General features: G+C 55.0%; 1 protein-coding gene and 1 long non-coding RNA gene across 9 annotated transcripts in view; one reads left to right on the top strand and one right to left on the bottom strand.

Moving 5' to 3' along the window:
• The window catches only part of RPS6KA2 (ribosomal protein S6 kinase A2), a 334,507-nt gene extending 325,735 nt beyond the window's left edge, over positions 1-8,772 (top strand). For all 8 annotated transcript variants that reach the window (XM_061428531.1, XM_061428534.1, XM_061428535.1 and 5 more), the window contains 4 exons: positions 233-309; positions 1,615-1,732; positions 3,937-4,074; positions 5,648-8,772. In XM_061428531.1, the coding sequence (XP_061284515.1) occupies positions 233-309; positions 1,615-1,732; positions 3,937-4,074; positions 5,648-5,773 (459 nt within the window). In that variant the 3' untranslated portion in view covers positions 5,774-8,772. The remainder of the gene's footprint in view (positions 1-232; positions 310-1,614; positions 1,733-3,936; positions 4,075-5,647) is intronic.
• LOC133254296 (uncharacterized) lies at positions 7,531-13,358 on the bottom strand. The gene is made up of 2 exons (XR_009738641.1): positions 13,153-13,358; positions 7,531-12,668 (listed from the first exon to the last, which is right to left on the bottom strand). It is a non-coding gene; the product is annotated as an uncharacterized LOC133254296 (long non-coding RNA).
• Between the last annotated feature and the right edge of the window lie 12,754 nt (positions 13,359-26,112).

Genomic DNA, 26,112 nt, shown 5'->3' with positions numbered 1-26,112 from the left:
TCAAGAGCTGGGGCTCTCTGTGTGCGCTGGTCTTGGGGGACTCCTACTATGGGAAATTGGGGTTGGCTTTGCAGTAGTACACGATGGTCTCACTGAAGACTTCCCCCACACCCCACCCCGTCTCCACCCCCATGCCCCACCCCCACCTCCACTGGCCTTATGGTCCCATCACAGCAACATGCTTTGAATTTGAACTCTGCCCAGCGCTGATCCGCATCTGCTCTCCCCACAGGTCCTGAAGCGGCAGGGCTATGACGCGGCGTGTGACATCTGGAGCCTGGGGATCCTGCTCTACACCATGCTGGCGGGGTAATGCAGCCCGTGTGGGGGCCGCTCGGGCCCCCGCCCAGGCCCGGAGCTCAGGCCTGGGGCCCGATGGATGGTCAGAGAGAGGGGGCAGGAAGTTTAGCACTGCCTGTCGTTGAAGGATGTCTCTGGAATTAGGGAGCTGCCGCTGCAGGGCTCAGCTCACCCACAAAACCCCAAGCCTCAGACCACGAGGCCACCCTCACCTCTGGACCATGCACCCTCTGGAAAGGTCACATCTTTGCTTAGAAACGTCTCCTCGAGCCAGGAAGTGGCTGTGTCCTGAAGCCGGCAGGCAGCCCCGGGCTCCAGCATAGATTTACCCTCACTCGCTCTACTCCTGGGTGAATCCTGACCTGAGCCCCTCACTGCCCTCACTTTTGAGTGAGAGGAGCACATGGTGTGACAATGACGGCTCCTTCCAGCCAGGAAGGCCTGGAATCCAAGGATCCCCTCGTGCCCGGTGGCTTAAACGTTGTTGAACACTTGGGTGGAGGGGCAGGCGAGATGTCTAGGTCGTCCAGCCCTCTTTACTGGGCAAAGTGGAGGAAAGGGCCTGCTTCTTGTGTGGCCTCAGTGACGCGCTTCCCAGCGAGGCGGGGGCGGTGTCCAGTGGAGGGGGAGCCCGGGTGGCCTGCCGTCTCTTCCCGGTGCCTCTCTTGGTGGCCCTTCTGGGGCTCGCTTTGCCGATACTTAACTAGGAGCACAGAGCTGCCACTGAAGGGAGTGCTGTTAGAATTACACTCAATTCCTTTCCGGGGAAGGCTACACTGACCCACCATGGTTTATGTGAGGGGTGGCAAGAAACATCCATCACACGTTAGTGATGCGCAAGAAGTGTTCACACTCTGTGTGTCTGTGCACACCGCTGCTCTAGTGTGTTATGCTGCCCATTTCCAACTGAGCCTCAAAAAGTTAATTTGTCAAAGAACCCACTGTTGGTAATATATCAACCATGGGTCTCTCAGACTTCAAATCCCAGGCTCCCATCCACTATACCACACTGTCACCATGGAAACCGTATCACCGGGGAAACCCCTGTACCACTCTGTCACCAGGGAAGCCAGAAATGGTCCCGAAGGGCTCATCTTTGGGTCCACGTCTTCATTTGCCCTGTCAACCTTTAGCACTGGCCGAGTAAGGAAAAGAGACACAGCAGGAAGAAATAAATTGCGCTCTGCCATGAATCTTGGATTTGGAGCATGATGAGAAAGAAAAAAATGATTGTTTTTACCACAAAGACACACAATGAGCTTTATCGTAGATTATAAAATGGAAGCTCATCACCACAAATCTCTCATCACACAGATTCACCCCTTTTGCAAACGGGCCGGATGACACCCCTGAGGACATCTTGGCAAGGATCGGCAGCGGAAAGTACGCCCTTTCCGGGGGGAACTGGGACTCCATCTCTGACGCGGCCAAGGTGAGCTCTCTGCCCGGCGCCCTCACGGCCCCGGGGTGGAGATTCTGCAGGAACATCTCCGAGGAAGCTAGAGGATACTTTTCATGCAAATAACGTAGATATTTTGTACTCAGAGATTTTGTATGCCTTTCAGAGAAAAACAATTATTTTTGCAAAACTATCTCATAGCCCTTTTCACATTTTCCGTAGTCTTGTGTATTAGTTCTTCAGGGACACAGAACAGGGTGTGTATGTATAGAGAGACTGAGACAGAGGGAGGGAGGTCTGTTTCTGTGGAATCGTGGAGGCTGGTAACGGTTAAGTCCCAAATCTCCAGGGCAGGCCGGAAGCCTGGAGGCTCAGGGAGGCATAGAAGTTGCCACTCTCGTCCAAAGCTGTCTTCCGGCAGAATCTCCTCTTCCTTGGGGACGTCAGTCTTTTTTCACTTAAGACGTTCAACTGGTTGGATGAGGCCCACCCACATTATGGAGAAGTTGATGGATTTAAATGTTAATGTCACTTTCCCAGAAACATCTAGGCCAGTGGGCTTGGTTTCTGTTAGGTTTTTGCCTTCCCGCCTGGCTCATTGGGATCTTAGTTCTCCATCCAGGGATCAAACTGGGGCCCTCAGCAGTGAAAGCGTAGAGTCCTAACCCCTGGCTCATGAGGGAATTCCCTACTGTGAGGGTTTGGTTTTTTTTAATTAATTGTATTTAGCTGTGTTGTCACAGTGGTGGCAGTCGGGGTGTTTTGTCACGGTGCACACACTCTCCAGTTGCGGTGTGCAGGCTCCCGAGCCCATGGGCTTCGGTAGTCCCATCTTGAGGGCTTGCTTGCTCTGCAGCAGGTGGGGTCTTAGTTCCCTGACCAGGGATCGAACCTGGGTCCCCTGCATTGCAAGGAGGATTCTTAACCACTGGACCACCAGGGAAGTCCCTGTGAGGTCTTGAGCAAGTCAATAAAGTTCTCCCAACTTTTCATTTTTATACCTGAAAATGGGAGGAACAATCCTTCTAGGAGATATTTGTCTCAAGAAGTTACCAAGACTAGTGTCAGCAAGTGTAAAAAGGCTTTGGGTTTCTCTGCAGAAGGAGTTGCTTGAGGGTGTACAGGCTTTCTTCATTGTGGTTAATGACCACAAGTTCTGTTGAGCGATGCAACTTCACACTGTGCAGAGACTTTAACTGACTTCATTTCGTTTTGGAACCTGGTGGGAACACTAAGGCAGGAGAGCAGGCTGGTGGAAACCCACAGATTCTCCCCGGGGGCCCGTCCTTGGGCACGTGGTGAACAAGTGGACACGTCACATCTTCCCCTGCAACACAGGGGCATCATATTCAGCCCCTTCACCCAAGGACAGTCCTGATGACTCACAGGAGTAGGTACTTCAAGTGTGTGAAGACAGTCTCATGAATTCCATGCAGATACAAATCATAGTTGTAACCATACTTGTGTGTACACGCATTTGCCTGTATTACAACATGTTAATATAAAGACGAGCTCAGTCTTTAAACCCATTTTAGGAGTTTTTGTTGTTATTATGTTATAATCAAAGAAGAAAATCACCTCTATGGAACATGAAACCTTTGAACACATATAATGGCAACCAGACCATTAATTCCATAGTTGACAATTATTTGCAGCAAATGCTGTACCAAATATGTGTGGCGTTGAGGACAGTAATATTTTATTACATGTCATAAAATGTAACCGAGGACATTGTGATTGGTTTGTACCTGTTGGGTAGTCCTTATTTCAGCTTCTCCCTTGGGAAGATTATCATTTTGACTCAGTATTGCAGTAACTTACATGCACTATTGAACATCTCCACATTTGATTTCTCTTTAGATGTGAAATCTTCCCTACAATAGAAACCTGGAGTGGGAATTCCCTAGTGGTTAGGACTCCATGCTGTCACAACCAAGAGCTCGGGTTCTGTCCCTGATCAGGAAACTAAAATTCCGCAAGCCACTCAGCCCAGCCAAAAAAATTAAAAATAAATAAACCCGGGGGCACCCACCATGTTGATGATGGTTCAAACTTGTTTTTCTAAAATTCACCTTCTTACAAACCTGACCGCAAATGTTTGACCCCAGATGCACAGAGTCACTCCCAGGACAGTGGTGAGGCTTTGCCGTGACAGGGAGGAGGGGGACAGGGAGGAGGGGGACGGCTCCGAGCCCGGGCAGTCCTCACCCCCGTCCCCCGCTGACCCTCCCCCGCAGGACGTCGTGTCCAAGATGCTCCACGTGGACCCTCACCAGCGCCTGACGGCAGTTCAGGTCCTCAAACACCCTTGGATCGTCAACAGGGAGCACCTGTCCCCAAACCAGCTCAGCAGACAGGACGTCCACCTGGTGAAGGTACTGCCCGCGGTCCCGTCGGTGGGAGGGGGACTTCCTGCCCGGTTAACCCCCGGGGGTCCTGGGTACAGGAGGGGAACCAGGAACCGGCACAGACAGGTGTACCCCACACCTGCGGTCACACAGCAACACTGACGAAGGGGCAGCTTCTGAACAGCTTCATTACGTGTGTGTGTGTGTGTGTGTAAGAGAGACAGAGACGGACAAGGGAGAGACAGAGAGGAGAGACAGGCTGAGGGCCCCATGCCAGGCCGGGCACCAGGCCCGCCACTCTGGGCCTGAGCTCTGCAGGAGCCTCTGTAAACCCCAGAAGGCACACAGCTGAGGGTTCACCGGATGGCTGTCACTGCCCAGCTCTGTGTCAGCACAGAAACACCGCGGATGGCACCTGAGTGGTCAGTGAGTTCCAGAAAGAGCTACACCAGGCAGCGGCCGGCTTGGGCCCCGGGCCGGGGTTTGCTGAGCCCTCTGCAGCCAGCCTTTCCTGGTAGCTCACCCACCACCACGCCCCCGCTGGCGTGGCCTCTTAGCTTAGGGCATCTTGAGACCCTGGGGGCCGTGCAGGAAGCCCTGGACGATGGGTGAGCCCAGAGCAGCCGTGCCCGCGGAGCTCAGGGCGGGCTGCCGAGAGGGTCCTGCTCCGGGGTCTAGAGGCCTCGCCCCATGGAGACGCTGACCCTTCCGTCCTTGTCTTAGGGCAGGCCCGCACTGCGGGGCTCTTCTGACCTTGTGGGGCGGCCATCATTTCCAGGCCACTGCACTGCGGCTGTGTGTCATTGAACCTACGAACAGCCAGGCGGTGGCTGCCGGTCACCCCGCTGGTGACGCCCCTGCCCCTGTGGTGCAGCCCAGACAGACGGGCGGCGCCCAGAGGACCCGGGGGTCCACACAACGGGGACAGGGGGTCCCGCCCACGGGCTGTGCGCTGGGAGGGCTGAGGCCCTGGCGCTCCTGGTCGCTGGCGGAGTCTGACCCCGCCTTACCGGCGCTGCTGGTGTGATGACACTGGGCACTGCAGCCCAGTCTTGCTCCTCGGGCGGCCTGGCCCGTCTCTCACGGCCTGGCCAGAGAGCCCCACGCCCCGTCAAGACGTGTGAGGCCCGCACCCGTCTGCAGGGAGCCCTGCATCCCGGTGGGACCCTCCTCCGGGAAGGGTGCGCTGCCCCGGCTGCGCAGGGACCGGGGCTCCTGCGAGGAGCCGCCCAGCCCGACCTTCCCGGGGCGGTTAGAGCTGCTCTAGGAGTGGCCCCGGCCCCCAAGTGGGTCCCAAACCCTCAAAACGGGCAGAGCGGGGGCCGACAGGCTCGGTCATTGCCAGGAGGGCGCCCCAGGGACTCGGCAGGGTGGGCGTCAGGAGGCCTCACCCGGGGGCTCCGTGGGAGCCCGAGGCGTCCGTTCAGTTCACTGGACGGTGGGTCTGCGTTCCTGCGTCACTGCGCAGGCGGTGGGTGGGCGGACGCGGCGGTCAGAGCAACAGCCGGATGTCTGAGTGCGCCCGCCCGGGTCCTGATCCCTGACGGAGGGCCTCCCGGCCACCCAGGCTCAGCGAGCCCGCCTCCCCCTCGGTTTGCAGGGAGCCATGGCCGCCACCTACTTCGCTCTCAACAGAGCCCCTCAGGCCCCGCGGCTGGAGCCCGTGCTGTCGTCCAACCTGGCCCAGCGCCGGGGCATGAAGAGACTCACGTCCACGCGGCTGTAGCCGAGCCCCGCGCCTTCTCCTGCAGCCCGGAGAGGATTAGACGGTGACCCCCGGACGCGCGGCCAGGCCAACCTACCCCCTCCGCCCCCACCAGCCAGACGGAGTCCTTCCTGCACCCCTGACCGTGCCGAGCACCCGGGGGCTCCTCCCGGCCCGTGAGCCTTGCACATGGCTTGTGTTTCTGTGGAGAGATGCCTCCTCCAGCTGTAAAGTCAGCAACCTGGTTCCACCTCCGGCACACGCGGCCTGGATGTCACCGCGAGGAGGGGGCGGTTCCCGGCCCCTGCGCTCGGCCTGTGCCCGCGGCTGAGTGACCGGCGGGCGGACGCCTGTTCCCTCCGAATGAACCAAAGAGCCCTTGTCTCCTCCAACCCCCGCCCCCCGCTTGGACCGAGCCCCGCCTTCTCTCCTGTTGCAGAGCTGGGGAGGGGCGAGGCCACCTCAGAACCAGTGGCCGCGTTTCACAAGCATCGCTGGTGTCCCCTCGCCCGGGAAGGAGCCAGCCGAAGCCTGTGCCCCCCTGACGAGGACCGGGGGCTGGCGGAGGGCTGCTCCACTCCTCTCCCGAACTTGCGAGAGGTCCCGGGCTCCCCCGAGTGCTGGCTCTCCCTTTCCTGGTCCGTGGAAGCGCCGCGGTGGCCGCCGGAAACCCCGAGCTCGGTTGGCTCCCTCCGCCCTCTCTCTGTTGCCCTGGAGACCGCTGCCGCGTCCCCGCCCCGCCCGGGGCCAGAGGCGAGTAGCAGGATGCTCGCAGAGGGCAGGGGTGCCCTTTGTGGAAGCTGTGCTTTCGTGCTGTGTGTTGTGTTTCTGTCTCACAGGGCTGTCCTCAGCTGAAGCGTCAGGGATGTTTAATGTCTCTGCAGGGCGTGTGCACGGGGGAGTGGGCGTCGTCCGGCAGCGCTGGGCCCCCCTGCACTCAGGCGGGGAGGGCGCGCCTGTTCTCAGCCAGGTTTTCACCAAGAAGACAGGATTTAAAAGTCCCTCCGTCTCCACTCACTCTGGCACCCAACCCCAAAATCAACGAATGCCGCACTCTAAAACTATAGCTCCCTAGCTCTGTCTAATGGTCTTCAGACCTTAAAATATAAGCATATTGCTGAAGCTTTAATTATTCCACGAGGCTTTTTTTCCCCCTCAGAACCACACAGAATGAAAACGTGGCAACAGATCCATGTACCTGTTTTCCCACAAAACCCTTTCAGGCATTTCTCATATTTCTCAATAGAAAGTGAGGCTTTTTTTCCCCAGAGGCTCAAGAGACTTCTACCCGCAAGAGTTTTGTCTTAGGTCAGAACGGTTTCACCTGTTATTGGACACTTAGGCAAACCCGAGTGGCCCCAGGTCACAGGTTTTGCCCTCCCGGAGATGGACGATGATCCTTTGTGTCTTGTTGACTGCACAGAGAACATCCGGCCCACGGGCTCCTGGGCCTTTGTCCTGGGCTTGTGGGCAGGTTCGTTCATTTGCTTCGAGTCGGAGCCTTGCGATGGAGGGAGAGAGAAGGCGGAGGAGGTGCAGCGCTGGGAGGGGATCGGCGTGACCTCTGAGCGGCCCGCGGGCTCCGCTCGCCTACGTGCAGCCCTCCACTCTGACCTCTCAGAGCGCCGCGGGGACCCCGCACTCAGCCCGCGCCCGGCTCTGCGGACCCCGCCCCCCCAGCTCTGCTGAACGCCCGACGGCCTGACTGTCGGTGCAGCGCCCCCCTCCCTCACCCTCCTCGGAAACGAGGCTTTCTGCAGGAAGTACGCCGGGAGAAGTCAAGACCCTATTTTCAACTGAACTTGCAGAAGTCTTGAGTGAAGCGGCCCACGGCTGGGCCTTCTGACCGGCGGGCGGAGTGTGAGTGCAGGTGCGGTCGCTGCTTTGCAGGGCGTGTGCGCCTGGAGTGGCCGCCAGCAGGCCAGCCGGCTGCCCTGCCCCCCTCACAGAGCCAGACACCCCTCACCCCACCCCCCACGCCCTTCATAGCAACCGCAGATGCCCAGCCCTGGATCACAGGCCTCCCGCCCAGACGCGCCCTCTGGGGCGCCCCCTCTGGTCTCATCCACCCTGCCGCCTCTGCTTTAAGAGAAGCACCTGACTCGCCCCCCTCCCCAGTGAAAGCTTTGCGCCCCCGTGTCAGAGCCGCGGAGAGTGGGCTTTCCCGTGTTCCCCAGGTCGGGCTGTCCGGGATCCCAGACCCCCCTCGCTGTTAGGAAGGCCGTCGGTCTGTGACTGGTCGTAGCACTGATGAAGCCAGTGTGTTCACCGGTGTCGCCCCGCCCCGCCCCCGGGGTCCCCTCGCCTCCCCAGCCCCGTCCCCGCAGGAGGATCTGATTTGCACTCTTCTCTGCCCACGTGGGCTGGCTCCCTGCGCCTCTCCCGAGGGCCGTGGGGTTCTAGCTTGGAGGGGGCGCTGAGCTTCTGAGGGCTCAGGCCACTCCGGAAGGGACCTGCGCTCCGCCCCGCCGCCCAGCACTTTGCACCCAGCCCGCATCCGTGTTTACAGGGGACTCGTGCTCACGCTTTATATTTTATGTTGGAGATGGGCGGCCACCCTACCGTATTTATTACGCTTTCCAGACTTTCTGAATAGGTTTTTTTAATAAACACGGGTTTTATGAAGTGTACTATTTTTCTAGCACAGCTCTGACACTGGCCTTTCTGTTCTGTTACGGGTGACGGCCTGCAGGTAAGCGTCTGGCCTCCCCGCCTCTCGCCCTCCTGCCAGCCTCTGGCTCTGCCCCCGGCCTCCTCTTGTCCCGGGGGCCCGAGGTGTGGCTGTGTCTGTGCACGTGTAGGTGTGAGTGCTGAGTGCGTGTACGTGTGTGTTTGTGTGTGCACGCCCCGGGCAGCCGGGCAGGAGACAGCGGACAGTTGTGTTGTCAGCGATGCAGGCCTGGGGGGGGCAGCGGGCTGCTGGTCTCCATCCCCACAGTCTCCCCGGATGCCTCCACGGGCCACTTCACGCCCATCTTTTCTTTGTACAGAAATAAAGCAAAAAGCTACGCTGTTGGTCATCAGCTCTCTAACCTCATTTCTTCTTCCCTCTTGGTCAGTTCCTCACCTGTGTGTGTCAGCAGGCAGGACACACACACACCTCTCTCTCTGCAGGCCAGACCGCCTCCCCCTGACACACACACACACACACACACACACACACACACCTCTCTCTCTGCAGGCCAGACCGCCCCCCTCGACACACACACACACACCTCTCTCTGCAGGCCGGGTCACCCCCCCCAACACGCGCGCACGCGCGCACACACACACACACACACACAAACACCTCTCTCCAGGCCGGGCCACCCCACCCCCGACACACACACACACACACACACACACACACACCTCTCTCAGCAGGCCAGACCGCCTGCCCCCGACACACAAACATATACCTCTCTGCAGGCTGGACTGCCCTACCCCCCAACACACACACACATACACACACACGCACACATATACCTCTCTCTGCAGACCAGACCACCCCCCCCGACACACACATATACACACACATCTCTCTTTCTGAAGGACACACCACCCCCCCAACACACACACACACACCTCTGTCTGCGGGCCGGGCTGCGCCCCCCCGCCCCGGACACACACACACGCACACACACACATACATCTCTCTCTCTGCAGGTTGGGCCACCGCCCCAACACACACACACACACACACACACACACACACATTTTGGGGGCTGCTTCCCCAGCAGAGGGGTCCCTCCTGAGGGCCCTCAGGCAGGAGGCGCGCTGGCTTTCAGAGCGAGTGGTAACACACAAGGAGTTCTTTGCGGCCCTGGAGGGTGCTCAGAAAACCCCCCAGAAGAGACTGAGTTGGAGAGAGCAACTCGCATGTGTGATCTGTTGCTGCATGACAAGCCCCCATAGCCCGGGGGTGTTGAACAGTCCCTTGGGAAGTGGTTCTGGCGGTCAGAAGTCCGAGATGGGCCCACGGAGCAAAGGCAGGGCCGTGCACCTTCTGGGAGCTCCAGGAGGCTCTGAGCCCCATCGTGTGCAGTTTCTGAGGCGCCTGCTTCACTCCCCGGCTCCCGGTCCCTCCCTGCAGCCTGAGAGCCAAGTCCACCGTCCTCCCAGCTGCCCCCTCCTCCTCCCCGAGAACCCGGGACATGCTCCCCACTGTGAGGCCAGCTGACAGCAGCCCGAACTCCACCTGCAGTCTCAGCCCCCGTTTGCCCCGGGACCAGCCCATGACATCCCGACATCCTGTCTTCCAGGTGGGCAAAGGTCAGCCTGTGTGTGGATCGCAGGCAACTGCGACATCCCGGCTCTGCTGCTCAGGAGCTGATAAGTTACCTGCCACAGTCGCAGGGACGCGGCCCGGATAGGAGGCTCGGAGTCAGGACCCCCTCCCCAGAGCCGACAGCAAGACCCGGTGTACCTCAGTCCCCGCCCCCCACCAGGTCTCTCTGGGAGTGGGGGACGTGGCCCAGGCCGAGGGTGCACACAGGTGCTGTGTGACTACCAGGCCAGACTTGGGAAACCCCAGGCCTCCACTAAGGGCTGCAGGCAAGCGGCCGTCCTTTGCCCAGGTCGGGACAGTTCTGTGCCCCTGGCTGTGTGCTGTCCGTGAGCGTCAGCTCCGTGACTGCTCGCACGTGTGCAGATGAGCAAGGCCAGGGGTCCACCCTCCCCAACCCCGGCAGCTCCCATCTGCACACGCTGTCCTCACTTGTCACCCATGAGACCGGGAGAGGGGCTGGGCTGGGCAGGGGCGGTCTGCAGCCTCAGCTCACCGGACTTCCCGGCGACCCTCAACCAGCAGTGCACGTACCTTCTGTAGGATGTGAAATAGGCCTGCAGACATCTTTCCTGCAGAATATCCTGTCTATATTCTCCAATCCCACTTGTCACTTTTCCTGAGCACCACCAACCCGGCCAGTAGGTGTACCTGCTTCCCAAGACCCTGGGACCCGAGGTGGGTGAGGGAGAGTTGTGCCTAGGCGCCCAGTTTCCAGGGCACCCCAGGGTCACCCAGGTCTGGGCCCCAGCAGATCCCGGCGCTCATCCGCTCTGAGACCTCCCAGGCAATGAGTCCCACTGGTGGACGAGGCCAGAAACCAGGCAGCGCGTGACCTGGGATCCCAGGTCAGACGCTGGGCGTGGGTTCTGGCTCTGCTGCTCAGGTGGCTGGCAGGCCGCAGCCCCGCCCCGGGTCTCGGCTTCCCAGGCCGGCGCCGGATGAGGGCGCCTCCCTTCCCGGGAGGGCACCCACCCCAGCTCCCTCTGCTTGCCCGTGCTTTGACACAGTGGCGGTCATCTCATCACTGACGCGCGGACACGTGGACTCAACACGTGGTCCCCCGTGCAGTCGCTGAGTCAGAGCACATTTCCTGAGCTGGGACCGCGCGCCCATCGCGGTCCTGAGAGGTTCTGAGCCACAGGGCAGGGCCTGCCTCCCGTGAAGCCGAGCTTCCAGCAGGAGAGGAACAAACTGCAACAGGAGCGTAAACCAGTAACAGCACCGCAGCAGCCGCGGGAGGCCAGCTCCACAGACAGGGCAGCTGCGCTTTCATCAGGAGGGGATCCAAGCGGAGGCCTTAAGATGTGCCAGATCCTCTCAGACACAGATCTTATCAGCCTTTCAGCGTCCAGCTGGTGACTCTGGAGTTTTATTTAGTTGATTCCCCAACACCCGCTCTAATTCAGGATCTAAATCAACAGCCCTCCTGTGTGACACGTGTCCAGTTCGGGTGTGTGCTTGTCACTTTACAATGATGAGGAAAACCATCATATAAACATTTGGCAGAGAAACAATTTTCAATTTGCTGTTTTCATCGCACCTGAGCTTAGGCAAGAGAGTCTCGGTTTCCAAACCGTAGGCGTGGTCTCAGCTCAGAAGCAGCACTGCGGGCCGTGAGTTCCGTGATTTCAGTGTTTCCCACAAATCTTATCACGCAGGGTTTCTTTCCTGGGGGAATGGGAAGTCAGCTCAGCCCCTGACCCTGACCTCAGGGCTCCTGGGCTCTGCTCTGGGCTGAGGGACGGACTGTGAAGTTGGAAACTTTGATCACATGGACACGTCAAGGCCTGCAGACCTCTGCTTCTTTATCAGGTAAACTGATATGGACTTGGAGACCGGATCGATCGGGTTTTGTTTTTAGTCGTAAATAGCAGTTGAAAAGGTAGATGCTCAGACTGAAGAAAAGATTTTTTTTAAGAGAAATTAAGACCAGAGTTAGGCTCTGCACATAAATTTAAAACACATTTTCAGAGCCTAAGATTTTTGCTAACAACACTCTGGCCTAGTCACACCAGATCCCCGGTGAGACCTAGAAAACATCCAGAGAAACCCGGAATCACGTGGGACTTGATCCAAAAGACTGACGGGAACCACAGTGGAAGCATAATGTCTAAGCCCGTGAGAAGGTTAATGATGAAATAATCAACGTTGGCCTCACGGCCGCCAGATGAGCAACTGTCCCTGACGTGTTGGACCAGAGGAGGCCAGAGGTCAGCAGGGCCCAGACCGCGGTCCCCGGGGCCAGGACGTGGGTCCCCAGACTGGGGTCCGCAGGGCGCAGGTTCCAGGACCACAGTCCACGGGGCTGGGATGCGGGTTCCCACGTCTCCAGAAAGCTCGAGTGGCTTTAGATTTCCCTTTCCTCCAACAAAGCCTTCTAGGACCCCCTGTGAAATGAGGAGGAGGCAGAGCGGCTCTGGTGACCCCGGGGCGGGGTCTCGGTCTCCTGAGGGCTGATGGAGACGCTGGAAGAGGGGTGCATGGCAGGGGAAGTCCAGTAGGAAAGTGGGTGCCCTGAGGCGCAGTCAGGAAGGTTCTCCCCAGGACAGATGGAGAGATGCTGTCTGCTCACAGAAACGTTTCTTCAGACCAGCTCCTCACCAGGCCCCAGGGATGCCAGCAAAACTCTGCCCTCCAACAGCTTTCTTCCTGATGAGAGAGGAAACAGAAGAAACAAGCAAATCACACAAAGGATGTGACCATCACAGGGCACCGAGTGCTGGGGGGACACAGGGAGGCCAAGGGGGCCGTGGAGGGCAAGTTCAGACAGAGAGGGTCTCACGGAGAAGATGCTCTGAAAGAGCTGGAGGGCCAGGGAAAGGGGGCGCTGCGGGGCGGGGGGAGGAACTGCAGAGCAGGGAGGGGACTGCGTAGCAGGAAGGACTGCATGAGCTCATTTCCTCTTCCCAGAGCTTCACTACAGCTACCCCCACCCCACCCCAGCCAGCCCCCCAGCCCCACGCAGAGTAGGGGCTTCCCGCGAGTTTGCAATTCTCAGAACGTGCCACCAGAGGGCAGTGTAGGTCCTGCAAGCGTTGACAGGGTCACTTCCGCCCCCTGCGCCCCCTCCTAGATCACACGCTTTCCTTGTAGGGGGCCGTGGTGGGGGGAGGGCAGCTGTCCCAGATGCTACCTCTGTTCCTTATGCCCCGGCACGAGCTGCCGACCCGAGATCTCCGCAGAGCTGGGCGTCCGTCAGCATTGCCACGAGCTCTGGGAAGCTCATGACGCAGAAGCTCATGGACACACCATAAACCACACAGGGCCAAAGGTCAGGATCCTTTCAGTTCTTGATTTCACGTTGGCGTAGCTCTCACACACGGAGAGAATCTCTCCTTAAATGGCACCCCACTCCAGCATTCTTGCCGGGAGAACCCCACGGACGGAAGAGCCTGGTGGGCTGCTGCCAGGGTCCAGCCCCGGCTGATCCAGGGTATTCGAAGGAGAGACGGCGTAGGCGAAGATCAGGAAACAATTGCTTAATTAAACGTTAATTAAGGATATAAAGAGTAATAGAATGAGGATAGCTCAGTGAGGAAATTCAGTGGAGAAAAGAGGCTGAAATAAGGATAGCTCAGTGAGGAAATTCAGTGGAGAAAAGAGGCTGAAATAAGGATAGCTCAGTGAGGAAATTCAGTGGAGAAAAGAGGCTGAATAATTCAGCCAGAAGGTGAGAGAAAGAACGACATGGGGAGACCAAGTTTCGGTGAACAAGGCCCGCACTTTATTTTCCAAAGTAGTTTTTATACCTTAAGTTATGCATAGAGGATAACGGGGGAAGGGGTAGAGTCCTGCAGCAAGCCAGGCTTTCTTCCTGCAAACTTATCATATGCAAAAGCTTAGGTGATTTGCATCATCTTCTGGCCCGGAGGCCTGTTAACATTTTAAGACCCTTTCTTCAGAAAACTTATTTTTCTCTAAAGATGATTGGTCAGGAGCCACCCTCCAAAAGCATTAGATAAAGTTGCATTCCTACAGAGCAAAAGTGTGGTGGGCTATAACAAGAAAAAGAATTAACTCAAGGGTCCCAGGTTACAAACATTAAAGCTACTACTTACACCAATCATATTAATCAATACACTGCCAGGGACACAGCAGGTAAGGGATATGGAAACTTAGCAGCAAACACTGGCCCAACAAGTGAAAATCCCTTCACCAATACAATTTCTAATCAATCTTTTAACTACTCAAAGGAATCTGTGTTTAGACAGTTTAGAACATCTCCTGCCTCTCACAGTTGGGAGGCTCTGAACAATCACATGTGGCTGGAAAAACCTATTCAGGCAGGCTAGAGGATTTCCAAAGGAGTTTGTAGGTTAAACACTGTCACACCCAGGAATTATTAACTGGAGCTGTAAGCTAACTCTTTTTTCAGAGACAGGTGGTGGGGGACAGCCCCCCGTAAAGTCAGAGGTGTAGGTGAGAGCACAAAGCAGAAAGTAGGCAGACTCTGGTTTTGGGGGTAGATGCTCGAGAATTTCCAGGGGGACTCCTGAAGCTCGATCCCGCCTTTGCGTATGCCGAGCTTCCTTACTCATGACCTTTGTCATGGGCGGGGTTCCTCACGCTGGCTCCCGGCAGTGATAGAATTCCATTTGAGCTATTCCAGATCCTGAAAGATGATGCTGTGGAAAGTGCTGCACTCAATATGCAATATGCACTCAATATGCAATATGCCGGCTCCCGGCAGGCTGCAGTCCACGGGGTCGCAGAGTCGGACACGATTGACCGTCTGAACACGACACTTCGCTGATCCGCATCGCTGTATGGCAGAAACCAACATAACACTATAAAGCAACTTTCCTCCCATTAAAAAATACATTAACAAAATAAAACAAGATATTAAAAAACTCTTGTAGGGAATTCCCTGGTGGGCCGGTGATTAGGACTCAGGTTTGATCCCTCCTTCGGAACTAAGATCCCAAATGCCGCAATCGTGGCTTAATTAATTAATTAAAACACCCTGGTAGAGGAGCAGAAAAGTTACCCAAGTATTAGACAAAGCCTTCCTTGTAACAGGTCCGTAAGAAAAATTTCATTTCAGAATAGGTCTTCGGTGGTGCAAACGACTCAGGTAACCCCCGGAAAAAGGTTCAGACAACATGCCTGTATTTCTCAAGCACCGCTGTGGTTCGGTGGACAGGCCCTGTCCGAGACGTGCAGTACCCCCGGGCCTCCATGCTCCAAACTCAGCCCAGGCCGCCCTGACCCCCAGGCGGCCGGCCCCTGCGGGCTGCTCGTTGCCACAGGGCTCCCTGACAAGCCTCCCCGGGTCCATCAGCCCTGAGCCTCCTGCGCGCCTCTCAGCCTCCCAGCCTGGCGGCTCCTGCTCGACTCCCTAACTCAGCTGAAACTGAAGCCCTGTGACCTGCACCACCTCCCAAGGATCCGTCCGGGTATCCCTCATTCCAGGGCCTCTCCCCGGCCCTGCCAGCATCATCCACCTCCTCTTCTGCTAGGTCACCTCTGGACCCTGGGCTTCCCCTCCTTCCCTTCCTGGGCGTCGCTCTGCTCACCTGGGCACCTTCCTGGGCGTCGCTCTGCTCACCTGGGCACCTTCCTGGGCGTCGCTCTGCTCACCTGGGCACCTTCCTGGGCGTCGCTCTGCTCACCTGGCCGCCTTCCTGGGCGTCGCTCTGCTCACCTGGGCAGTGCTCTGACCTCCCACCTGGGCTTCCTCTGCAGCGCTGCCCGCCGCACCCACCATCCGCGCTGCGGCGTATGGTTCTGTCAGCAGACCATTGTGCCCGGATCCCTAAAGTGTGTTGAAGGGAAACCTGCCGCCGCCCTGGTCCTCCTGGAGGAAGCCTGGCTCATCTGTCTCGTCCCTGAGCCCCATGACCTTGGCCACTGAGATCTCAGCTAATCCTGAGGCGCGCCCCACCTTAATTCATATCACAGTGCAGTGCCCTCCAGGAGGGTGCCTCCAGCCACAGGCGGCTACTTAAATGTGGATGCTTTGTTGCTGCTGTTTAGTTACCAAGTCATTCCGACTCTTTGGAGCCCGTGGACCGCAGCCCGCCAGGCTCCTCCGTCCCTGGGACTCTCCAGCAAGAGCACTGGAGTGGGCTGCCATTTGCTTTCCCGGGTGCTCCTTCCAACCCAGGGATCGAACTTACGTCTCCTGCATTGGCAGGCGGATTCTCTACAACTGCGCCACCAGAGAAGTTAAATAAAATTTGAAATTCCGTTCTGTGGCCACACGGGCCACATATCAAGAGCCCTGTGGCTGAGCGAGGCCAGGGCTCCCGAGCTGGAGAGCTGATTATAGAACATTTCTGTGGAGGCAGAAAGTTCCACTGGACAGCACCGTTGTAGAATATTGGTTGGGAGTCTTAGTTACAGACACAAGAACCCTCTTCAGCAAGTTTAAGCGGAAAGGGAATTATCATAGAATAGTAGGTACCTTGCAGAACTTTCGAGAGAGCTGGCGTGGAAGCCACACGGACAGAGACAATATACCCCAGCCCCTCCTCCCCAGGCTGCTTGCAGAGTCCTGGCGGCCTCCCCGGCCAACTCCCGTGTCCTCTCCCCTCACACGCGTCCCAGCTGTCTGGGACTCTGTGCCCATTTGCTCCCGGGTCTGTGTCTGGGGGTCTCGGCCTCTGGCACCCCACCTTGCAGGATCGCCTCATCTCCACCTGCAATCCCTGCACCTCTTCCCTCCCCATTGTGGCAGGACCCCTCGTCCGGGGCCCCAGCTCATCAGGACAGGTCACCGTGTGATGATGCCTTGGCCTGCGGCTCAGGCTGGGGTGTCCTCCGGGCCAGCTCGATGGAGTCGCGTTCGCGTCCTGGAAACCGTTCCCCCACAGGACCCAAGAGCACAGACAAAGCCGGGAGCGTGTTGCTCATGACCCACTGGGTCCCGCCAGCACCCGCGCCCCTTAATGTCCAGTGCCTGGGACCTGGGAGAGAAAGAGAAACCCAGAACTGCAGGGGCTCCGGGCCCCCAGCCCTGCCCTGTGAGCCCTCCACGGGCAGCCCTGCAGCCCTAACAAGGCCGAGTCCTTGAGACGTGCAGAGGGCATCTGGAGGATCCTTCCTCCTGGCTTGATCAGCCCCGCTGGTGAGACAGAATTCTGCAGACAGTTCAGGAGGCTGCGGGTCCACCAGAGGGGCCCCACACACTCGTGTCTGGGGGGGACCCTTTTCCTGGTTCACGAACGCCCTGGGCCCTTCATCCTGCAAGCGCTCTCTCCACGTGACTGCATCGAAGCCTACCCGCTTCCCGAAAGCCCCCTTCAAATGCCATCACAGCGGGGGCGAGGGCTCACCATGTGGGTTTGAGGGGACACAGTCCCATGCACCCCCCTGGCTCTGAGCTCCCCAGGGCAGAAACAAGACCATGCAGGTCCGGGGTGGTGAGTGCTGGGTGAGCGCACTTGGAAGCCTGATGGGGCCGGCTGGTCTCACGGAGCTGTCAGGAGCTGGGCTCACAGCTGGTCAGGGTGGGCTCCCTGGAGGAGGCCCCGGGGAGGGTGCCAGGGGCTGACCACCAGCTCGCACAGCGCCCCTGTGCTGGGCGACACCCCCCCGCCCCGACCACCCCACTCCCAAAAGAAGCCTGGTCTGCACACTGTCTCCTCTGCCCGACACCCTGCCCAGCGCTCCCGTCCAGGGTCTCAGAGGCACTTTCTCTGATGGTCCCGTCGGAGGCTACCCTCCCCACCCCAGCCTGTCCTCTTTCTCTCCCTCTCTCATCGCCTGCCTCGCCCTCCTCACACTGGGCATAAGCGTGCTGATTCACCCTCCCCGCCTGTGTCTCTGTTCCTCTCTGTCTCTCCCCCGACTCCATCTCTGTCTGTCTCTCTCAATTCTTGTTTCTCTCTCTGTTCCTCTCTGTCTCCCTGTCTCTCTCTCTCCCTCTCTCTCTGTCTCTCTCTCTCTCCGTGTCTCTCTCTCTGTCTCTCCCTGTCTCTCTCTCCCTGTCTCTCTCTCTCCCTCTCTGTCTCTCTCTCTCTCTCCGTGTCTCTCTCTCTGTCTCTCCCTGTCTCTCTCTCCCTGTCTCTCTCTCTCCCTCTCTGTCTCTCTCTCTCCCTGTGTCTCTCTCTCTCTGTTCCTCTCTCTCTCCCTGTCTCTCTCTCTCCCTCTCTCTCTGTCTCTCTCTCTCTCCGTGTCTCTCTCTCTGTCTCTCCCTGTCTCTCTCTCCCTGTCTCTGTCTCCCTGTCTCTCTCTCTCCCTGTCTCTCTCTCTGTCTCCCTGTCTCTCTCTCTCCGTGTCTCTCTCTCTGTCTCTCTCTCTCTGTCTGTCTCTCTCTCTGGTCCTCTCTGTCTCCCTCCCCACCTGCTTGTCCTGCTGGAACGTGAGCAGAGCCCTCGCCTGCCTGTGTCTGCCTGAACCCCAGGAGCACCACCCGGAATGCCCAGGGGTCCCTGCAGCGCCTGCAGGAGGGTGGAGGCGAGGCTGGGCCAGCGTGGGGAGCAGCGCAGAGACGGACAGGGGCTCCCGTGAGGGCCACCTCCCCTTGGTCCTGTCCCCCTCCCCACCCCAAAGTCACTGTGTTCCCAAGGCCAAGCTCGCTCGGCTCGCCACAGAACAGGCCTGTGAATCCGGGACCAGGTGTTGAGGCAAGAAAACCGACTGGATCCAGAAAGCCAGCTGACAGAGAAGACTAGGCTAGCGCCTCGAAAGAACCATCTTATCGGGGGCTGGACGCCGGGATCTTTACAGGTCAGACATTGGGGGAGGTGAGGAAGCAAAGTAAAAAGGCCAGTAACCTAGCAGACAACTCCTAGAACGGCAAGCCTCGGGCGGGGGATGTGCTAATTTCGTCCCTCCTGCCATCTACAGGTGGGCAGGGCTCTGAACAGAGGCACTGTAGTTAACAATCAGGGAGGGGCAGGGTCCTCCGAGGCAGGCCGCTCTGTGTGATTATAATAACAAAAGCGACGGTCAGCGAGTCAAACAAACAGTTCCAACATGGAGTCAGAATTGTCTTCTCTCTGCAACAACTGGAAAACTTCATTTCCACACCTGGTAGCAGCCGAGAGCAGAAAAATGCTTGCGCTCAGACACCTGGAAGCCACGGGCTCAAACCCGGGACCCTCCTGAGCTGCAAGAGGACCTGTCCCGTCCCAGGGGAAAGGACTGAGGGGTGACATCGGGGCCGTCCTGTTCCTCCCCCTGGGGCAGCCACGTGACACCTGGGGACCACAGCAGGCCCCCTGCTCCCTCGGTGGAGGTGTCCAGAGTAGCTCTTATTACTGCTGCAGGCAGCGGCCCCTTCAGGGAAAGGACCCAAGGACACGAGCATTTGCTCAATCAGCATCAAATTCCGTAAAGCCCCCTCTTTTCTTTTAAGCGTAGAACTAGGCCAGGGATGAGATGAGGACAACCCAAATATTAGCTTTCAGACTCGCTGCTCAGAGCTGCAATCCAGGCCACAGGGCATGGCCCACGTGGAAGTGTGTTTGAGGTCAAGCCAACAAGCCTAACCCCACTGAATGAACCTGCTTTGTGGGTGAAAGATTTCTAAAGAAATTGATCTTACTCTGTGTTTCAGTGTTTGCGACTAACCCGTGTACCCACAGGACACTCACAGTATACTCTTCAACTCACCCGAATGCCGCTGGCTACTTCGATCTCTGCCCTTCACCCCATTTAGGAGATGTGCTAGCTGAGGCCAGTCTCAGCCTTTGGAATCCAGGCTCCCAGCCTGCTGGCTGCAGGCTCTGGAGAGGCACTGCCGTGGGAAGCCGTGAGCTCACCAGCGGGTATTAGATAAAACAGGAAGAGACCCTCACGGGGCATCAGAGGCAACGATCTGTACTGTGTCTCGAAGAGGCTGGCAGCTGACACAGCAGGCTGGGGACCCCTCGTTATGATAAAGGAAATCCGTGCTCATGAAAAATGTGACAAGCTGCCAGTATTCGGTATTCAGAATACACACCTTTTTCAATTGCTTGAAACATCACTTTTCAATTGTTTAAAACCTGATGTTGGGGGCCAGAGTGAGGCGCTCCGCCCGTGGCAAAGGTCATGAGGAAGGAGGCTCGACATACGCAAAGGCGGGATCGAGCCTCAGGAGTCCCCCTGGAAATCCTCGAGCGTCTACCCCCATAACCAGAGCCTGCCTACATTACTACTTTGTGCTCTTACCTACACCTCTGACTTTACAGGGGGCTGTCCCCCACCACCTCTTTCGGAGAAGGAGTTAACCTAGAGCTCCAGTCAATAAAAACTCTTGGGTGTGACAAGAGTGTTTTAACCTACAAACTCCTCTGAAGGTTCTCTAGCCTGCCTGACAGGCTCGTCCGGCCACATGTGATTGCTCACAGCCTCCCAACCATGAGAGGCACGAGATGCTTTAAACCTTCTAAAAACAGGTTCCTTAGAAAAGTTAGAAAACTATTAGTATAAGTATAATGGGCTGATTAGAAATTGTATTGGTGAAGGGTTTTTCATTTGTTGAGCCAATGTTTGTTGCTAAGTCTCCATATCCCCTGCCCTTATACACATTAATGAATATATAGAATTAACCTTTGATATTAATCACGTTAGACCTTAGGCTAAGTAAATTCTTTCCTTAACTAAAACCCACTACACCCTCACCCTGTAGGAGTGTAACTTTACTTGGGTGGCGTCTGTTTTGAGAATAATCAGCCCTGGAGAAATAAGCGTCCTGATTGACTGACCGCTGTCACAAGGAGAGGGTCGTAAATTGTCAGCAGGCCCCCCTGGCCAGAAGATGATGTAACACCCCTAAGACCTCTGTATACATTTGTGTGAAGCACCTGACTTTAATAAAAGTCAGGACTGCTGTCCCCACGTGACTTTTGTATAACATCTTAGTGTATAAAAACAGACTCTGGAAAATAAAGAATTGGGATCAGTTTCTCGAAATACTGGTCTCCCCATGTCGCTCTCTCTCTCACTCTGGCTGAGTCTCCATCTGGAGCGCGGAACCCACCATGCTTACTAATTATGCCTGGGCTTCTAAGATCCGACCGGGGAGGCCTCAGTGTCTCCTCTCCTTCGGGAGAACGGAAGGACGCCTGCGGCCTACGTAAGTGGTGCAAACTTCTTGTCTTGAAGTTTTATTGGTCTCCCGAGTAAACCAAGCTACTCAGCCTCTTTTCTCCACTGAATTCTCCTACGGAGCTATCCTCATTCTATTACTCCTTACACATCTAATTAATATCTAATTGAAGCTATTGTATCCTGACCCTCGCCGACGCCGTCTCTCCTTCGAGTACCCTGGTTCAGCCGGGGCTGGTCCTCGGCAATTTAGGTTTTTAAAAAGTAATAATAATAAATGATCTAAAACACACCTAAGCATATGGAACAGATATGGAACAAGATATGAAATGAATGAAGAAGCGCTGAGCTGGGCTGGGGCTGAAGTTACGCCCCGGGCCAACCACAGACCTGCAAACAGACAAACTGACATTGCCAAGCCATGGCCCAAAAAACAGCCCGTGGGGACATCATCAAGCCTTGCATCCCGTCAGCCACAAGTGAAAAGACAGGCGAAATTTCTGTTACAACGGACAATGCTTCAACTATTTAGCCATAAATCAAGAATTCGTGGGAATTTTAAAATAAGACACTGGTGGTTCTCTCATTGCTTTATTCCATTGTGTAATGCATATTGAAAATACTCACATTTAACTTTCTGAAGTAGACACGGTGAAGAGTGTCCGAGTGTTCTTTATAATTTTTTTCATTAAATATGTGCCAATATGATGACTCTTCCTGAGTATATAGAACTATTGAAAGAAATTAAAGACAGTGAATGTGATGATATTTGCCAGTGCTCACTGAAAGAGTTTCCCTAAGATTTACCCCTACTTTTCCTCTAACTCAAGAATTTCTGTAAATGGAATGTTTTCCAAATGCTCAATAATCAAAGCAACAAACAGCAGTGTGACCTGTTTTCTCCCCAACAGCACACCTAAGAAGGAGCTAAACCTGAAGCTTAAAGCCTTCATATAGAAAGTTCTGACCGGTCCTTCTCTGGCGGCCCAGTGGCTTAGACTCCATGCTCCCAATGCAGGGGGCCTGGGTTCGATCCCTGGTCAGGGAACTGGATCCCACATCCCACAACTAAGTGTTTTCTGCTGCAACTAAGACCTGGATTAGCCAAATAAGTAAATACTAAAAAAAAAAAAAAAAAAAAAGCAACCCTTGTGACCTAGCTATACAGGTATGCAAATTTATTTCCAATTGAAATTTTTGCACTACAAATCAATAATAATGATAGTACAGAGTTTCCTAACATGAATAAACAGGCAGAACATTTAAATAGTTAACCGTATTATGTATTCCACAACCGCTCCCAAGTTGAAGCGGTACTTTTCCGTTTAGGCAATCTCTAACCTTGATGTCAAGGTTAACACAACTGACTTGAAACAATGTAGGTGAATTCATTTAGCTTTAACTGTTGGTTTTGGGGGTTTTTTCCCTAGACTTGTGGGATCTTAGTTTCCCCGCCAGAGATTGAACCCGGGATCCCTGCAGAAGAATCATGGAGTCCTAACCACTGGACCACCAGAAAGTCCTTGATATAACTTTGAATCTGATATGCTTTTCCTTCAAGTTTGTTTTCAAAAGTAAACTATTTTTGTTGATGAGAATGCAGATAAGGAAAATGATTTTTTGTTTCTGTTTCTTTTTTGGTACTCAATTCAGTTCTGGAAACTTCTTCAGTATGTTTGGAACAACTTGAGTGTGTGAGTATACTTTTTTAAACTATAAATGCTATGAAATTTAAATAGAGATCAAGTATTGGCAATCAAAATTTAGCATCGAAATTGAGATGAATTGTAAGTGTAAAATACACACCAGATATTGAAGACATAGTACAAAAAAAAGAAAATAAAATACTTCTATAATATTTATTATTGAGGTTTTCCTGGTAGCTCAGCTGGTAAAGAATCCGCCTGCGATGCAGGAGACCCCAATTTGATTCCTGGGTCAGGAAGATCCACCAGAGAAGGAATAGGTTACCCGCTCCAGTATTCTCAGGCTTCCCTGTTGGCTCAGCTGGTAAAGACTTCGTCCGCAATGGGGGGCACTTGGGCTCCATCTCTAAGTTGGAAAGATCCTCCGGAGCAGGGAACGGCCACCCAGTATTCTGACCTGGAGAATTCCTTGGACTGTATAGTCCATGGGCTTCCCAGGTGGCGCTAGTGGTAAAGAACCTGTTTGCCAGTGTGGGAAACATAAGGGACTCTGATTTGATCCCTGGGTTGGGAAGATCCCCTGGAGGAGGAATGACAACCCACTCCAGTATTCTTGCCTGGGAAATCCCATGGACAGAGGAGCCTGGTGGGCTACAGTCCCTGGGGTCGCAGAGAGTCAGACACAACTGAGCAGGCACCTGGTGTAGTCCATGGGGCTGCAAAGTTTTGGACACGACTGGACGACTTCCACATATGTTGAAATGGTATTTTAGATATATTGTGCTAAATAGACTGCATTATTAAAATTACCTTCACCTCTTTCTTTTAACATTTTTAACGTGGCTGCTACAATACTCAAGGTTCAGGTTGTGGTTCCTGTTACATTTCTACTGGGAACCACTAACCCAGACTGTCTTCCTTCCAAAGGCCACAGGTGTGTGGGAGGGGGGCATTCCGTTGCCCTACTGCCCTACTAGGGCTTCCCAGGCGTTGCCAGTGTAAAGAACCCAGCTGCCAATGCAGGAGACGTAAGAGACGCATGTTCTATCCCTGGGTTGGGAAGATCCTTTGGAATAGGAAATGGCAACCCACTCGAGTATTCGTGCCCGGAGAATCCCATGGACAGAAGAGCCTGGCAGGCTACAGCATCAAGGGTCACAAGAGGTGGACACACTGGAGTGACTTAGCACATGCGTGTTGTCCTATTAAATGTTCCACTTACTGGAGAAGGGCTTCCCTGGTGGCTCAGCTGGTAAAGAATCTGCCTGCAATGCGGGAGACCTGGGTTCGATCCTTGGGTTGGGAAGATCCCCTGGAGAAGTGAAAGGCTACCCACTCCAGTATTCTGGTCTGGAGAATTCCATGGACTGTCCATGGGGTCAAAAAGAGTCACACACGACTGAGCAACTTTCACTTACTGGAGAAGCTGGGTCACTTCCTCAGAGTTTCCCTTAACTAGTCCCGTTAACGGTTTCATTTCCAGGGAACTGCAAGATGTGCCCACAGGCCTGACTTGACTCAGAATCAAGATCTGGGGTGGACTGTGGGCCGGGTGCTGCCAGGGGGCACTTAGAGTGGGCTGCAATGCTGAGCGGGTCCAGCTGCACCCCTGACTGTAAACGGGCATTTCCCCCTTTCAGACGGACCTGGGAGACCCGCCCTGTGGAGACCCAGTTCCATCCCCTTACTGAATAAATCAGGTCTGCATCCTTGATGACCTTTGCCTGCATCAATATTTTACGAAGGATTACAGACCAAAAGAGAGGAGGTGGGGGGCCTTCCCTGGCAGCCTGGTGGTCAAGCCTCTGTACTCCCATTGCAGAGGGCACAGGTTTGATCCCCGGTCTCAGGGAACTAAGTTCCCACAAGCCACCTGACAAAATAGTAATTCATTAGGGATTACACACTGATGTTGATTTAATTCTGCCGTTCCTTCATATTTATTCGCTGAGCTCATCCTAGAAAGAAGAGCTTTCCTTTGTGACTGAGGCTGTCTGAAACAATTCATACAGATAAATGCTTCTTTCTCTTTAGTTACCCGAAGAAGTGGTGCACTGGTTATGGCAAACGAGTGTCCGGATTTTTGCTCTGTTTACTCCCCTCTGCATCTCATTTTCATTTACTTTATTTTTTGGCCTCACCACACAGCTTGTGGGATCTTAATTCCCCCACCAGGGATCGAACCAGCAACCCCTGTAGTGGAAGTGCAGCGTTCCAAACCCTAGACCCCCAGGGAATTCCTTTTGCATTGTCTTAAAGACTTTTTTCCTCTGTTAAGTTTTTAAAGACTAACTTTGTCGGGATATAGTTCACATATCCTACAACTGACCCCTTTAGAGTATAAAAGCCAGTGGTTTCTAGCACAGCCACAGTGTGCAACCACCACCACAACCAATGTCAGGCCATTTTCATCGCCCCGAGAGGAGAGTGTGGATGCATTAACACCCCTGTTTCCCAGCCCCAGGCAGCCACCAGGCAACTTACTGTGTCTGTGGATTTGCGCACCCTGGATGCTTCATACGAGTGGAATCAAGGATAAAGAGAAAGTGCAAGTCGCTCAGTTGTGTCCAACTTTTTTCGATCCCATGGACTATACAGTCCATGGAATTCTCCAGGCCAGAATACTGGAATGGGTAGCCTTTCCCTTCTTCAGGGGAAATTCCCAACCCAGGGATCGAACCCAGGTCTCCTGCATTGAAGGTAGATTCTTTACCAGCTGAGCCACAGGGGAAGCCCAAGAAAACTGGAGTGAGTAGCCTATCCCTTCTGCAGGGGATCTTCTCAACCCAGGAATCGATCCGGGTTCTCCTGCATTGCAGGCAGATTCTTTACCAACTGAGCTATCAGGGAAGCCCAGAATCAAGGACAGATGGCCCTTTGTGTCTGGCTTCTTGTACTTCAGCAGTGTTTGCAAGGACCGGCCATGCAGTAGCACGGCTCAGATACTTCATATTTACCAACTCTCAGCTGATCCGACATGAGCTGTTTGCACTTCTTCACTATGGTTTATAATGCTGCTACGAGCATTCCTGGCCAAGTTTTTCTGAGGATACATGTTTTCACTTCTCTCAGGTGTGTCCCTAGGCATGGAATTGCTGGGTCACAAGGCAACTCTGTGTTTAATCCTCTGAAGAACTGCTGGACTGTTTGCCAAAGCAGAGACACCATTTTCCTTTCCCTCCAGCCGTGCACGAGGGTTCCTATTTCTCTGTGTCCTCACCAACACCTGCTGTTTTCCATTCGCTTTGATTGTAGCTATTTTGGAGAGTGTGAAGAGGTATCTAATTACGAATTTGATTACCATTTCCCTGATAGCTAATGCTGCTGAGCATTTTTCATACGTTTATTGGCCATTTGTACCTCTTCTTTGGAAAAACGTCTATTCGATCTTTGTTTTTTTGGCCATACAGCATGGCGTGCAGGATCTTAGATCTCCAACTAGGAATTGAACCCAACCCCCCTGCACA

The sequence above is a fragment of the Bos javanicus genome, chromosome 9, assembly GCF_032452875.1.
Source record: "Bos javanicus breed banteng chromosome 9, ARS-OSU_banteng_1.0, whole genome shotgun sequence".
Lineage (NCBI taxonomy): Eukaryota > Metazoa > Chordata > Mammalia > Artiodactyla > Bovidae > Bos > Bos javanicus.
This window is presented reverse-complemented; position numbering and strand designations above follow the sequence as displayed.